General features: G+C 36.3%; 1 protein-coding gene across 12 annotated transcripts in view; it reads right to left on the bottom strand.

Moving 5' to 3' along the window:
* Positions 1–15,308, bottom strand: part of NFIB (nuclear factor I B) — a 257,801-nt gene that overhangs the window by 28,686 nt on the left and 213,807 nt on the right. For 3 of the 12 annotated variants that reach the window (XM_019965916.2, XM_019965919.2, XM_019965918.2), the window contains exons 7-10: positions 12,126–12,260; positions 9,116–9,300; positions 4,729–4,894; positions 1,613–1,695 (exon numbers count right to left, since the gene is read on the bottom strand). In XM_019965916.2, the coding sequence (XP_019821475.1) occupies positions 1,613–1,695; positions 4,729–4,894; positions 9,116–9,300; positions 12,126–12,260 (569 nt within the window). The remainder of the gene's footprint in view (positions 1–1,612; positions 1,696–4,728; positions 4,895–9,115; positions 9,301–12,125; positions 12,261–15,308) is intronic. The other 9 variants (XM_019965917.2, XM_019965921.2, XM_070794544.1 and 6 more) reach the window with 5 other exon arrangements.

Genomic DNA, 15,308 nt, shown 5'->3' with positions numbered 1-15,308 from the left:
AGTGGTTATCATATTCTAAATGTGTTTGGGGCTAAAGGTTTAAATAATAGAGGCATGATTCTATGAATTAAAAGTTAACTGAAAACTAGAGATGTGTCATAAAGAATACAAATCCCATGATAAGAATATCTCTGAAAATATGTGGAATGATTTGTAAAAGAATAAGTTTCTAAACCTATAAATCCTGCATAGTTTTTTAAAAAACACAAGGAACATATACATTTTTCAAACAGAACCATATTCTAGTAATTATAGCACATTTCATATTATAGCAATTTTAGAGGTGAAAAAAAAGCAACATTTCAGAAAATTATGTTGAAAAGCCAATAGCTGGCAAAACCACTAATTATTATTTGGTATTTTCATAACTGTGTACAGATGTTTTTAGTTAGTTCTCACTCTTTTGTTTTGTTTTGCTTTTTTTAAACCTGGCAAAATGTAAAGTATCTTGAATAAGCTATCATCTTTATGATTTTCTCTGAACTCTGCATGTGGTGACCTTTAATATAAGCAGTCTGCCACCTTCGCCTGCAACTGGGCAGGATTTGAAAATTCCACGCGAGGCACAGATATGCATGATTAAACTAGGTGGACAGGTCTAGAACAAAAGAAGCTGACATGAGTACCTGTACAGGCTTGTTACATCTGTAAAAATTCAGATGCACATACAATGTATATTATAAATTAAGAGTAAACTCTTTCTGATTCATTATAGACTATTTTTCCATATGTAATATTTTGCACACTGTTAATTTCAAACTGCTCTGCTATCAAAACTTGAGAGCAGCAAACATATGCATCATAAAATACATTTAAATTTGGAAGTGTTTAGAATTATTTCTGTCATCCTATAACTGGAATCATGGGATGTTTTTATTTGTATGGTCCATGCTTTTGACTATGGCTAATTTGTTTATAAGCTACCATTAATCCTGGCTGTATATTTTCACAGTTTGGATAAACACTTCATTTGCATTAAATTTACAGCATTAATGAGATGTGAAATTTAAAATGCTACTTGAAACATAAATGATGTACGAAAGCAGAACCAAAAAAAGTGTTTTATCACATCTGAAATCAGTAAACTAATTTAAACCTATTAAAATAGGAATGATGCGTTGCCTGAGATTTCAGTTTCATAATTCATCTTCTTGAACCAAAAAAAAACAAAACGAGGAGTAGAACAACTAGAAACATGTAAGTGTTCAAAAACAGGAAAATAAAACACAAACTGTGAATTGTGTTGTATTTCTTCTACTCTAATGGCCTTTTAAATAGTTGGCAATTTTCATCTTGGAAAGCTATAGGCTGTTGGTAAGTTCTCAATAGCCAATAAGATTGAGAAAAATATTCTAGCTGAAACAACTGTTTTCATGGATGTTATGGATATATGCTACAGAGAGGGAAAAGGTCTTGAGCCAATTTGAGAAACCCTGCTTAGAGAGACAGGAAACAAAAGATAAATGAGAAAATAGTTTGGAAAATGAAATGATCAGTTTCTTTCTCAGAAGTCCCGTGAGCCCCATTCTAAGTCCAGATCTGAGAGACAGCATGGAGAAAGCACCAATGCGAAAGCGTGGCTACACCATCACACCTGGTGAAACTTGCCCACCTGTTGCTGATGTAGGAAGGATGGGTCTCTTGGGCTTAGTCCCACATATCGATTGGCTTGAGATGTGCCTGAGGCTGTGTAGGCTGATTAAGGAAGAACAAAAACAAAGATAAAAATTGTGAACTATCAAATGAACACCTTGTCCACGTAAAAGAAACCCAGAGAAGTGGGACTTGTAACCAAAAAAAAAAAAAAAGTGTATCTCTATTTCTCTTCTCTTTTGTGTGAGTGAATACCAAGTGACAGATGATAGTTGACCTCAAGTCTGGTTTATCCTTCTCCACCAAATCTATCCAGGAACCATATCCTATCCTTTGCTGTGGGCATCTCATACAAACTCTAGTTACAGTCTTGCAGGAGTACCAAAGACTGGCTAAGCAGTAGAGTCTTTTCTAGATGTAACTTTTTACTAGATACTGGGTGTCTAGCAACAGAATAATCAATGATGGTCTGTGGTTCTAAATGTAAAATCAGACTGAAAGTCTGTTAGGAAAAAGTGAAAGCTTTAAATGATGGCATTTAAGCAGATGTACTTGATGATGCAGGATGAAAAATGTCTTACTAAAAAGAAAAGTTAATATTATTAACATGAAGGAGAACTTTTATTATATTTGATAGTACATGTTTCTGGAAAAAAAAAAAAATGATTTCTTTTCCAGAAGTACAAAAAGTCAATCTTTTGTGATTGATCCAGGGAGGGAGTTGACAGCCCCTTTTAAACACTTGGCCACCAGGTAGTAAGTGGGTAAGGTGAATACTCCTTAAATTATTATGGTCTCACCTTGCACGTACTTTTCATTGAGGTACTTTTTGATGCAGAGTGAATTTTGCAAAGAAAATGTCTCCCTAGTCCTAAAGACTTTGGCTTCTTTTCACAAGGAAAGGACTGATGCATCTTCCAAGCACTAAGCAACCCCATTGTTCCACGTCAGAATAAACAGGAAAACTAAATTGTCATCATTTATGTTACATTTCTAGGTCTGAAGAAAGCTAAAATATTTGGTTCAAAACCTCCAGATTGATGAGGAATCCAGACAATAATTTTTAAAAGACTTTTTAAAAACCAATATGTTAATTCTGCCATGTTCATTTGATCCAGTGAAGCTTTTTTAAGTCAGCTTTTTAAAACAGTGAAGATGCTCACAATTCACCTTTTATTTATTCCTGAATGAAGTACTCACGCAATGGCAGCCATAAACAGCCAGTGGCCCCCATTCAATCTCCAGATCTCTGGAATTCAATGCACAGCACTAAAGAGCCTCACCTTCACAGAGTGGGCACCAAGTGTGTGTTATTCTTTCTTTTCAACCATGAAAAAGAGGTTTCCTTGGCCTCTGTATTTTCTTTAATTTTATTGACTTATAAATTCAATGGCTAATTTTTCATTATCAGTGGTGCCTGCGGAGTTGCAGCTACAATTTTGTTTATAGGAAAGAAAAACAGCTCACTATATCACTTTTATGAAGGATGGAAAATGGACTGATGAAGCTATCTTTATATAACCAAGATACTCCTTTTGACTATTTTATGATTTTGTAAATCAAATCCGATCCCTTTTTGATCAACCTGTATGTGAGTATAAGAAAGAGTTCATTAACAAACAGGCTGACAGTATTCCCATAAGTGAGCTGTGATCATTTCAGTTTGATTTTTCCTTGAATCTTATCTATGAATGGCAATATACAAGTAGGTACCAGAAGTTTCTGGAAATTTTAGCTACTTAAATAAAAAATCTTTGTTTTCTACTTGCTTTTATTTAAACTTCTGACTTCGTTTGCTTAAAGATGCCAAGGCATCCACTTTTGAAATTTGGATGTAGTATTTTAGCGACTGTAATGTACATGGCTAACCTGTAGCACTAAAGGATCCTAATCTTCCTTGACTCTCATCCATTTCTGTGCATTCAGGGAAGTATTCACTAGTGTAGGTCCCTCTATCAACAAACCAGTTACTAAGCATTAATGATTATTAATGGGGATTACAAGCTTATCTGGTTTTTATTAGTCTATGGGGCCTCATGAATTTTGAGAAAGAAATGCTGAATTCACTGTACACACCAAGTATTGTCCACTTTTCTTGTAAGGTTCTTGCCAAGTCTTTCAGGGGCCACACACACAAAAAAAGAGCATCTTTCCAATGGCCAATAAAGAAAGAGCCAGTGGCTCTGAATCTCTATAATTTCACACAGAATTTTCAGAACATCGGGATTTTCCTGCTCTAACAATGCAAATAGAAGCTCTGGATTTAAGAAATAAGAATAATCAAAGAGAAGCAAGCTAATTCCTCCTGACTAGAACTTTATCCATTCCACTTTATTACCAGTCTGTGCACATCAACTCCAGTTTTAGAAAGCTGGCAGCTTGGATGATGAAGCCAATTAAAAAGCTTTGCAATAATTTCTTGTGTACTTCTGAGCACTCTGTACAAAGAAGCAAAGGAATTGCTTGGGTTACTGGTATGAGCTACTGCCAATTTAGCTACGGCTAAATCTCTGACATTTCAGATGTTCTGGCCATGCTAAAAAGCATAACGCCCGATGCACCATGATAGAGTAAATAATCAAAAAAAAAAAAAAAACAGTTGCAGACAATGAAACTGCAGGTAGTTGACATGTGCCTAAAACTAAGCTTTGAAATGCTTTCTACACTGAATATCGTGTGACTGTTTCTCACAATGACATAACCTACAGTGATGTAAACATGCAATTACCTTACAGAGGCACTGATTCAGTCTGCCTTGTGAAGGGGCTTGATTTCTATAGGAACGCTCCAATAACTAACATTTATCAAATCTCTCTTTGGGTGATATAAAAACCTTGTACACTGTTATGTCATTTAGTGCATTTTCAATGTATATCTTGAACAAGCAGGCGTGACTTACTATTTTTGTTATAGCTATTTACTCAAACAAATAAGCTTCTCCCTTTTCAAATACGGAGTGAAATTTGATAAGAGAGAGCATATGAGAGCCAGGCTACATCATGCCTGCTAGTTCCACATAAATGAGAAATCTCCATCTGGTTGAGTAGCTGGAAAAGTTGCCGTGTTTTCCACCTTGGATCAGATATCCAGTGGTGCCTTCGATGGACATTTCTCATTTCCTACAGAAATACTTACTGGTCGCTGTAGGTGAAGCTGCCTCACCTTCAGTGGATGTAGTGATGGGTTTAGTATCTGTCATGGTCAGGGTCACAGGTCGCACTGCACTGGGATGGGGAGAGGGTGCCAAGACAGGAGTGAAATGGCCAGGCACTTTCCCTACCACTTGACCACTGCTGTTAGGCTACAAAACAAAAACAGAATGCCGGGTGAAGCAATCCAAAAGGCAGTTATCTCGTCCAACAACTCCACCCAGCACACTCGACTGAGTGGACCCTGCACGCTGTGTGAAACCACCACACAAGCCCTCTCAGATCTGAGTTGAGAGGCTCATCAATGGTTAGTCCTAAGAAGCAGCAGCAGCATTTAAAAGAAAGTCTTCAGCTACAAGGCACTTTATATAGGTTTAGTCATTTCTACAACACCCTGAGAACCAGGCAGAACTGAGCCTTCCATAGAGTAGGACAGAAAACTCAAGTGGAGACTTTGATGCTAAGCCTGAGGCTAAAACAGAAGTCCTTAGTGATTTCCTGGAGGAGGAAATGGCAACCCACTTCAGTATTCTTGGCTGGAAAATTCCACTGACAGAGCAATCTGCCAGGATGCAGTCCATGGGGTCTCAAGAGTCAGACATGACTTGGTGGCTACACCACCAAGCTATATGCTAGCTTGGGCTCATCACTGAGCTAGTAAGAATTAGAAGCAGCGTTTCTCCTTCTTTCCTGCTCTTCATGTGCTACAATGAGTCAATTTTGGCTCTCAGAACAGTGTTTACCACCATAATGATATCATTGAGACAACAAAGACAAGAATTTCTAGGAGACCAAACACACTGAACTTAACGATTATCATCATTTATAGTCAAGGCCCATTCTTCAGCACACAAAAATTTTAGCCCTTGCTCACACACAGGTGCACTCATACACACACATCAAGCAACTCTGATTCTAGGGTCTCCACTCAACTTGGGATGGTTTACTTATATAAACAGGTAGAAAGATATTTAAAACCTTTAAAATTTCAGGGTCTATATAATGATATAAAGAGCTGAACTAGGTCTGACCATACACGTATAAATAAAAGATTTCCAATGTAAATTAAAATGTGCTGAAGTGAAGCAGAGGGCAGTCAAATATACTCTGATCTTTGAATTCTTACTCTTCCATTGCCAGACCTAGAGAGTTGCATAAAACATTGTTTGTTGACATTTGTGCGAGTTAACTGAGAAAATCCCTGGGCAATGATAGAAAAGATATTATTATCTGCGTTTTAGCCCCAGTACAAAAATAGTGTCCATTCTAAGGGCACACTGTTTGAAAGAAATACTGGAATGTATTTTTCTAGACAGAATGCTATTCTTAATTGCATTCATGTTGGAATTCTCCTCTACATAATGTACATAACAACTTGCTATGAGGGTATTCTCCACAAATATTTAGTTTTCATAATCTGTACCACTTTTAAAGGCAAAGAAAGCAATAAAGCAGAATATTTATCTAAACGCCTGCATATAAATTACAAGTCAATGATTCTTTAAAGAAAAAGATGAACAGCTGAGAACACTTAACTATCAGAACTTAGAGATATGAACTAAATCTTGGTTGGGTGCCTCAGAGGCCACAGGACTTACTCTATAAAGAATGAACTTTTGAATATCCTGACTATTCCTCATGAATAAATTAAGTATTTAACTGAAGTCAGGAAAACTGACCCGATTTTCCCCTCTGTGAAAACCTAGGAAAGAATTATATATTTAGACTAATTTTATTTAAAATATTCCATTAAATAGCATGGCTGTCTCACTCTACCCAGTGCAGCAGCAATGCAATTAATCTCCAAATTGCCGCGGGGAGGACAAGGCTTCTGAGTTGCTCGACTTAACAAGCAAAATCAGGGCAGCCTTGGAGGATACTGGGAAGGAACAGTCAACTGGCAACTTGTTGACTACAGGTCAGCAAGTACTCATTTCCTGCCTGCCCCCCATTTTTAGAGCCAAAAGGGTGAATATCAAGAGTCCTATTTGGAAGTGCAAATGAACTGGTTTTGAGTTGGAGTTAAACATCAAAGCAGGTATAATGTTGCTGCAAAAACAACTCCACCATTTATAATAAAAGGCCTACTTTTTTTCCTTTCAAAGTGAAAAAGTAATTTGTTTCTAGAGCAGGTCATCAACTTCTGGTTATGTGATCATTGCCAAAAACTGCTTTGTATATCTCCCCCAAGAAAGAAGAGTGATCTTGCTGTATCATTGGTGGTACATTCGATGGTAAAAAGCCTTTCTCTATATTATCTTCACCAAAACAGTTTGACAGTACCTACCTGAGAGCACAGAACAGAAAAATGAAAAAATTGCTAAGAAAATGCTGCCACCAAATATGATATTACTTTTCCCACCCTGCATGCTTCGTCTACTGGAATTGAACTGACATAAACCAACAAACAGATGTTTCTTTCATTTGAAAAAAAGTAAAAGTGACAAAGGAAGAATTTCCAAGCCAAAGCAGACAACTTTTCTGAAACTCAGGGTCAGAAGAATGGAAGGGTTATTTCTTTTTCAGTTTTCTACTGGTTCAAACAGATGAAGCCACATTATCAAGCTTCTCTTTTAAGGTTGTTAATAGATGAACTTTTATATTGTAGATATGAAAAGAGAGACAACTTATCTGCAGATGAACAGCATTAGGAAAGGATTATCCTACTTAGTACATTGCTCCTATTATACAAAATTCTGAGAGGGATTTTTTTTTTTCAATTGAGATGAGAGTAAGATGCTTCTCAGAAGCTGGGTCTTTACCTTGAAAATATGAAGAAAAACTGAGAACAATATAGGCCGATTATCACCTAATATGCCCCCTTAACTTATAAAGAAAGTGAAATATACGTAAAACAAGCAATGAATAATTAAAGAAATGCAGAACACTAAAGGCCTGATTTTAATTTGCATAATTTTTCCCCTAACAGTGCCTAATTAAGACATCAGTTAAAAAAAAATCCAATGGAACTCTAAGATTTTCCACACTGAATTAACGTTAAGGACTTTTAATGGATGTCTTAATTAGACTTTGTTATTCATGGAAATTCTACACAAATTAAAATCAGACCTTGTGTGCACTGTTCCCAGCTGAATCTAGCAAAATGCTCTATGGAACTGAGACTTCTGCATCTATGCTCTGACAGCAAATTTTATTTCTAAATTGATATACCAAGATCCTGTTTTACTTAATAATAATTATTATAGCCATTAAAAGTGCTATACCATTTGAACATTTTCTTCTGAAACACAAATCATTTAACTTTAAATTCAAAATTCAAGAATGGTATACTTAGTATTACTAGTCAATGGAGGAACAAGTACAAGTAATTTAATTTTAACTAACCAAAACAGTGCTGAATATGCTATTAAAAAAAAATTCAGAAGGGACCATTTTGCTCCATTTTAACAATTAACACCAAAGGGATTTTTTTTTCAGATCTTTCTTTTTTAAGTCCCAATTAATATGCACACGCTATTTGCTGGCATTTTAGTAAATGAAAAGCATTAATGACAAAACACTTACGAAAATCCCTCAGAGCATTAAAAATGGTGGTTGGAAGTAGATAGGAGTCTTGGAGGTAAAATAGCAAAGCCAAATACCAAACCCTAAGATTGAAATTACATTACAGACTTTGGATATGATGATGATTGATAGGCCAGGTTTGGTACACTGTCTACTTGATAACGAAAAATCCTCTTGTACCAAATCCCCATGATGCGACCTCTCCATAGGAGAAATCATATATTGAGGAAGTGAAGAAGGCACAGAGCTATGCCATTTATACAAAGAATCCTTAAAGCCACTGCACACTGTTTACCATTAAAAAAAAATAAAAGACACTTCTGGTAATGTCACTCATTATGAAACACAGTCATGTCTGTGCAAAGAATATTCAGGTAGTCATCAAACACTGAAAATGTTTACATTACCAAAGCTTATTTTAATACCTAATAGTTGGTCTATAAATACAACTGTAAGGTCTTTTGCCTGTGTTTATTTTAGCTCATACTTCGCTCCTGCCTGAAATGAGCACTCTGTGTCAAACCAGGTATTTCAGAGGTGTGAACTCCAGCTCAGGACATTTTTGTCAATGGACTTTCGGCCTTAATTTTCTCTTTATCCAATGGAAATCCTAAAACATCAGACCAAGAACATCTTCACAAATGTTCCCCTTTGGGGCAACAAACTTCCTACCTGTCATTCAGCCACCTTTCAATAAAAACCTAGTGAGTCACCAAGAAACTTTCTGAAGATGGATTTCAAAAGCTTGCTGTTCTGCCAGACACACTGTCTGAGTAAGCTTCGTGGCCTAGGGTTAGACCTGTGCCATCGCCCTTAGGCTCTACTAATACGTTCTCTCTCATTTTTACCTGGCTGGTTTGCGGACTGGATGGATCATAAGAAGGTACATAGTTCTTCAGAGTATCCTGAGGATTCAGGTGGGGAGGATATCTGATTGTTGGATGAGAGAAGTAGCTCGATGGGGCTGGCGGAAGAATAGCTTGTGTTGGAAATGGCAGCGGTGAGGGCGGAGGTGGAGTCCGAGTTGAGATGACTGTAAGAGACAGAAAAGGTGAGAGTAACTCGTCAGCTATTGTCCTTACAGCTCCAACTCGACCTGCAGAACCCCAGGAAACTGAACAACCAACTGCTCCTCATTTTTTTTTCTGATTTGACCAAACTCTCTTAAAATAAGCTAGTCTTTTATTTGTATTCTCCATGCCTGGACTGCTAAGTACACACAGACATAACGTCCAGTCTAGGAAATGAACAATCTCACTTTCTAGATCCATGAATGGTTTTAAAAAAAGAAGTTGCTCTTTTATGAAAGTGAAAGTGTTAGTCTCTCAGTCGCGTCTGACTCTTTCAGACCCCACTGACTGTAGCCTGCCAGGCTCCTCTGTCCATGGAATTCTCCAGGCAAGATTCTCTTTTATAGGTTAAACTAATACTTCATAAAACATTTCTCTAAGCAAAGTTATCTCCCACCGGAACACATTTTTTGATTAAAAAGTCTTTGCATCCTAAGTCGAGATCAAGTCATAGCAGTAATTAGAGGTCATGAGACCCACACATTTTCTACCAAAATTTAAAACAGAAGTGTGCTTCAATTTTAAATAAATATTTTCCACTATTTAGAAAGGAAGCCAATAATTAGTAAATAATAATGTCCCAAACAGTTACCCGATCATTGTATAAATGCTTATGAATATTTGAATGGAAACCTGGAAACTCTTTTTTTTTTTTTAATGAAAAAGTTCCTTTTAAAACCAAAAGAGTTCTAGTTTCTTACTCTCAGAAATGCAAACTTTCATATAGGCATATTAACTTACCCATAAATCATATATTTTATAAAGAGAAATTATGTACAAAACATATGTAATGTGGATAATGTTTAATATTACTATAATTTTTCAACATTAGATCATAATTTATTATTCAGTTTTCGAAATATAATTGTTAAGTTTAAAAATGGGTAAAGAATGTAACTGCATAATCATTATCTCCTCAATGTTGAATTTGTACTTTATATATAAGTACATTTGAAGAGTATCAATCAGTATATGCACAGAGTTGGACACATCTGAAGCAACTCGGCATGCATGCATGCACTGGAGATGGAAATGGCAACCCACTCCAGTATTCTTGCCTGGAGAATCTCAGGGACAGAGGAACCTGGTGGGCTGCCATCTATTGGGTCGTGCAGAGCCAGACATGACTGGAGCGACTTAGCGGCAGCAGCAAGTGCTTTAAGACCTAGTTTGGTCCCACTTCCTTGGCCTCATCTCTCCCTGTGCAGAGCACATTTTGGTATTGTGTATTCCTCAATATACAGCAGTTCCTTGCTGCTATGACCTCCAATTTGTTGATACTCGCTGTCTGCTCTGCCTGAAATGTCCGTCTCCCTAGCTTGTTCCCTTTTGTTGTGAACCTACCTCTTCCAGGCATCTATCCTCCATGTATTCAATCCTGTTTGTGTTCAATGCCTAGCTGATGTTGTGGGCTCTCTCTCTCCCCACTATACCATTACTCGTTAAGGAGAGGAAATGTTGCTCCGGACAAGGGTGCTACATGTCCTAATACATTACATACTGAACATACCATACATAGGGTAAAAGACAAAGGTGGAGGGCTTGTCTGGATCTTCCAGGGTTTATTATGTAAAAATGTACTGTTGAATTTTTTCCAAATGTTAGAAATATAAATACTTTAATCAGACATCATAAGGGGTGATCTGACTTCGAAGTTCATTTTGCCCCACTCAACATTACAAATGTATGAAATAGTTACTGATTTTTTTCACTTATCTTAGCAGTCCAATAAATAAATGTAAAAAAAAATTATATACCAATTTGACTTGTATAGTCTTCTCTTAATTTTATAATTGTCTTAATGATAGCATTGAAGGCTATGCATTTTTTAAGTACAGTGACAACACCTATCAATATATATTTATAGACCAAACTTAAGAATTTTATTATAAACAGTTGTTATATCCCTTGAATAAAGGTTTAAAACCTAGATTCATTTCTTTGAAGAATAAGGAGTTGCCACCCTGGTGGCTAAGACGGTAAAGCGTCTGTCTACAGTCTATCTACAGTACGGGAGACCCGGGTTCAAGCCCTGGGTTGGGAAGATCCCCTGGAGAAGGAAATGGCAATCCACACCAGGACTATTGCCTGGAAAATCCCATGGACAGAGGAGCCTGGCAGACTACAGTCCATGGGGTCACAAAGAGTCAGACACGCCTGAGAGACTTCACTTCACTATATATTTAAAGAAATAAAAGTATCACTATAAACATATTATTTTGTATATAAAAAAATTTTCTTCATCTTAAAGTCAGCCTACTCCTCTCTTGGGTTTAAGAGCAATAGGAAGAAAGTATGCAATATCGCTTATGAATTATACCTCATTTTTAATTTTGAAAGAGCATTTGATGTGAATCATTCTTCAAAGTATAAATGTGAAATACTGGATTCTTCTTCCTATTTAAATTATGATATTAAACATAATATCAAGTGTACTAGCCCACAGGAAGGATTTATATATATAAAGTAATCGTCAAAATGTCTCTTATTTTCTGATTAATTTTGCTCCCAAACAAGTAGTTAAAATATTGATTTCTATAGAGAAAATAACATCTATGGAAATAGAATCTATACATCAATGCTGCTAGAAATATTTTAGACTCAGCTGTATCCTTGAAATTCCATCTTTCTCTTAGTAAAATATATAGAATTAGGACCAATGTGGAAGCTACTGTTAAGATAACTATATATTTGCTTATTTCTTATGATTATAGTCTTGATCCATCCCCAAGACTTTGGACTCTGCAAACAGGAGGGAGGTTTCTCGTCTACGCTTGAAACTCCTCACCACTGTGTGCAACTCCAGGTATTCCGGGATGGTGGTGCTGGGGGAAAGTGCTCAGTCTTGGGGAGGAATCTTGTGGAGATGTAGAGCTGAACAATGGCTTTTCGGGCTTCTTCATAGTAGTCGGAGAAGACATATCTGCAGAGAAAGAGAGGAAAGTCCAAGCTTTATGACATTCTCAAGCTACAAGTTTCATGCCAACCTAGTAAGAGATCTCATTTGCCAATGTCTTGTGATTTTTGTATGTCTGGCTCTTTTACAAAATACATTCTGAGTCAAAGACCCAGCTATGTTGGAGTTTTAAAATATCTGTCAGAAACAATCTCCACTGAAGCTAACACAAAGCTTCATTAAAAGTATCATCAGAATTATTCCAACTACTAAATGAATCTTGAACTTAGCATCCCCTGGTCCTTTGGTTCATATCTAGGTCTTTTCTAACCTCAGCATTTCATTTATAAGTGTATTCAATTCAGGGGTTTGTCTTTTGATTGACTGACTGTGTAGGGAAGAAAATAGAAGAAAACCTGGTGCAAAAGTGAAAAATAACCTTTGTGTATGCTGTTAAGTGTATCAGTAATTTAAAAATTTTTATGAAAAACTAAATCAACCCTGAATATTCACTGGAAGGACTGATGCTGGGGTAAGAGGAGAAGGGGGCGACAGAAGATGAGATGGTTAGATGTCATCACAATGAACATGAGTTTGAGCAAATTCAGGTAAGTAGTGAAGGACAGGGAGCCTGGCGTGCCGAAGTTCAGGAGGTTGCAAAGAGTTGAACACGACTTAGCAACTAAAGAACAATAACATTTTATTTGTTTAGCAAAAAAGACATTCCCTAATTTTCTCATTCTGGAGATATTTACAGAGTTCTTCTATGTGCTAGCTGAAGGGAAGATGTTACAAAAAATTAAAAAGCAATGGCTGCTGTAGGGATATTTACTCTTAGTGAAGAGAAAAATGATAAGAAGAAAATGCTTGCCAACATCAAGAAGGAGGAAGTACTCTGACAGCAGAGGTACTGTGGTGTCGGATGCTACTTCTCCAGCCTCACTATACAGAGGCATTGATCACCTCAGCTTCCTCAGGTTAAGGAAGTGGTGCCGTGTTTAAAACATGGATGCGGGCGACATTTCCAGAAGAGGAAATGTTCTGAAGATGGGAGGCATAACATATGTAAGTAGTACATGTAGTCTGTACTTCAACAAGTACAAAGATGAGGGAGAAAGCGGACAGCTGGCAGGACCTGCACAGTGAGTGGTCACGGACTTCATGTGTAAATGTCTAAACATTTACTCTGATAAGAAAACACTGCTGATGAGCAAAATAGGACCGCATTTGCTGTGTAGAGCAATCCCCCTAGGAACTCCAGGGAAGGTGAATTAGTTGAAATAAAAGGCAGCCATCCTGGATATTACTTGAGAGGGTTAATTAATATAGTCATTCCATAGATATTTACTGAAGGTCTAATACAGGCCAACACTGTGCTAGTTGCTGGGGACATGATGTGACCTAGACTTGGCTTTAGCCTCTGTAAAACTTTATACCTAGAGAGGGAATATAGACAAGTTAAGAAGGAATCATAAAACAATGTAAAAAGCGCTGTGACAGAAGTCAGGGCTTCATTCATTCATTCATCCCATAAACATTGTATACTGCCAAAATATTGAGACTTGGAAGAACAGTACAGACAGAGCTAATGTAATAATAGATACTTCAACAGAACTGACCCAATTTAATGAATAACTAGTTTAGAAGGTCATTGTCTTGGGTGACTGTGAGGTTGTACCATGCAGCTAGTTTGAATGGGGGATTCAGGAGGAAACCCCAGTTGGCAAGGATATGTACCCCTTTTCTCAACATCTTAAGTAATGTTGATTTTTATAGAGGTTTATAAATGTAGAGTGAAATATTCCAAACATCATATGAGCTATTAAGTTTAGATTTCCATTATCAAAAACTTTAAATATATACGAGGTAGACAGAATAGTAATTCTCTGGTACTCATCACCCAACTTCTTTGACTATTCAATTATTTCATTTTTATCCCATCTATACTCACTCCCCCTGTCTTACTTTGAAGCAAATCTCAGGCATCATATAATTCCACCTATAAATATTTCAGTTTGTATCTCTAAAAAATGAGAAAATTTTGTTTTAAAAAAACCCAAGACTTTATCACACATAAAATATATTTACAAGTTGCATTTTTAATTAGTAACTTTTTGACATGAGAAAAAAATTCATGGTGCTACTGATACAAGAAACTAGTTATCATTGTTTCACCATTTAAAAAATTACCTAAATTCTGGGAAAGGCATCTGATAAAATTAAATATATGCTTTCAGTTCACTGGCATGTAAAGAATAGATATGCTACTGTAACCATAGCAGATATCACAGTCTATGAAAAAATGACAGGAGTATTTGTAGCCTTAAGCTACAATTTGTGACTAACTGGTTGTCACTAATCTATGAGAACTTTGATGAGTCAGTGTACCATTTCCTTACACTATCTCTCTCAAAAAGGAAAGACACATTTTACTAATGAAACCACAAAATTAATACTATTACCAAAAAGAGATAAATTTTAAAACTATTTAAAAAATAAACAAAGGAAGTTCATTTCAGCTAAGTTACCTTGAAAAATGCCAAAAATAATAGTTGATTTCACTTAAGAGTTATGTGATTTTGAAAGGCAACACCACAAATATACGTTTTGGCCTGCTGTAAGTTAATCACAAACATACAGATTATTATAGGTAGAAAGAACTGCTTTTTCCATCCCTCACTTGATAGGTGATGTAATAAGTTTCCATTCCAAATTTTTAATTTAAAATTAACTCTTAGAAAAAGAAACGTAAGTTTCTGTTGACAGTTTACATTGTGCTTCAATATAAATTTTGAATAAAATTAACCTGAGTAAATGAGTTTCTAAAGACTCCATACTACAAGCAATAAACCATGTACTGTACATCATTTAAAAGCAGTTAAATATGACCATAGTTTGGGAAGCAGAATAGAGTGTCATTCTGGTTATGTCATTTCCGGAGAAGATCAACCAAGGCTATTGCAACTACTATAACTATTTCGGGGTTTTCATTAAACCCATGTGAATTTTTGTGAGCCTCTTTTCATAAAGGGCCCATAAATCAGAGGTGTTTGTACAGAGAAGTTCAACAATATA

Source organism: Bos indicus, chromosome 8 (assembly GCF_029378745.1).
Source record: "Bos indicus isolate NIAB-ARS_2022 breed Sahiwal x Tharparkar chromosome 8, NIAB-ARS_B.indTharparkar_mat_pri_1.0, whole genome shotgun sequence".
Classification (NCBI taxonomy): Eukaryota; Metazoa; Chordata; class Mammalia; order Artiodactyla; family Bovidae; genus Bos; species Bos indicus.
Note: the sequence above shows the minus strand (reverse complement) of the source record. Positions and strands in the feature narration are given on the sequence as shown.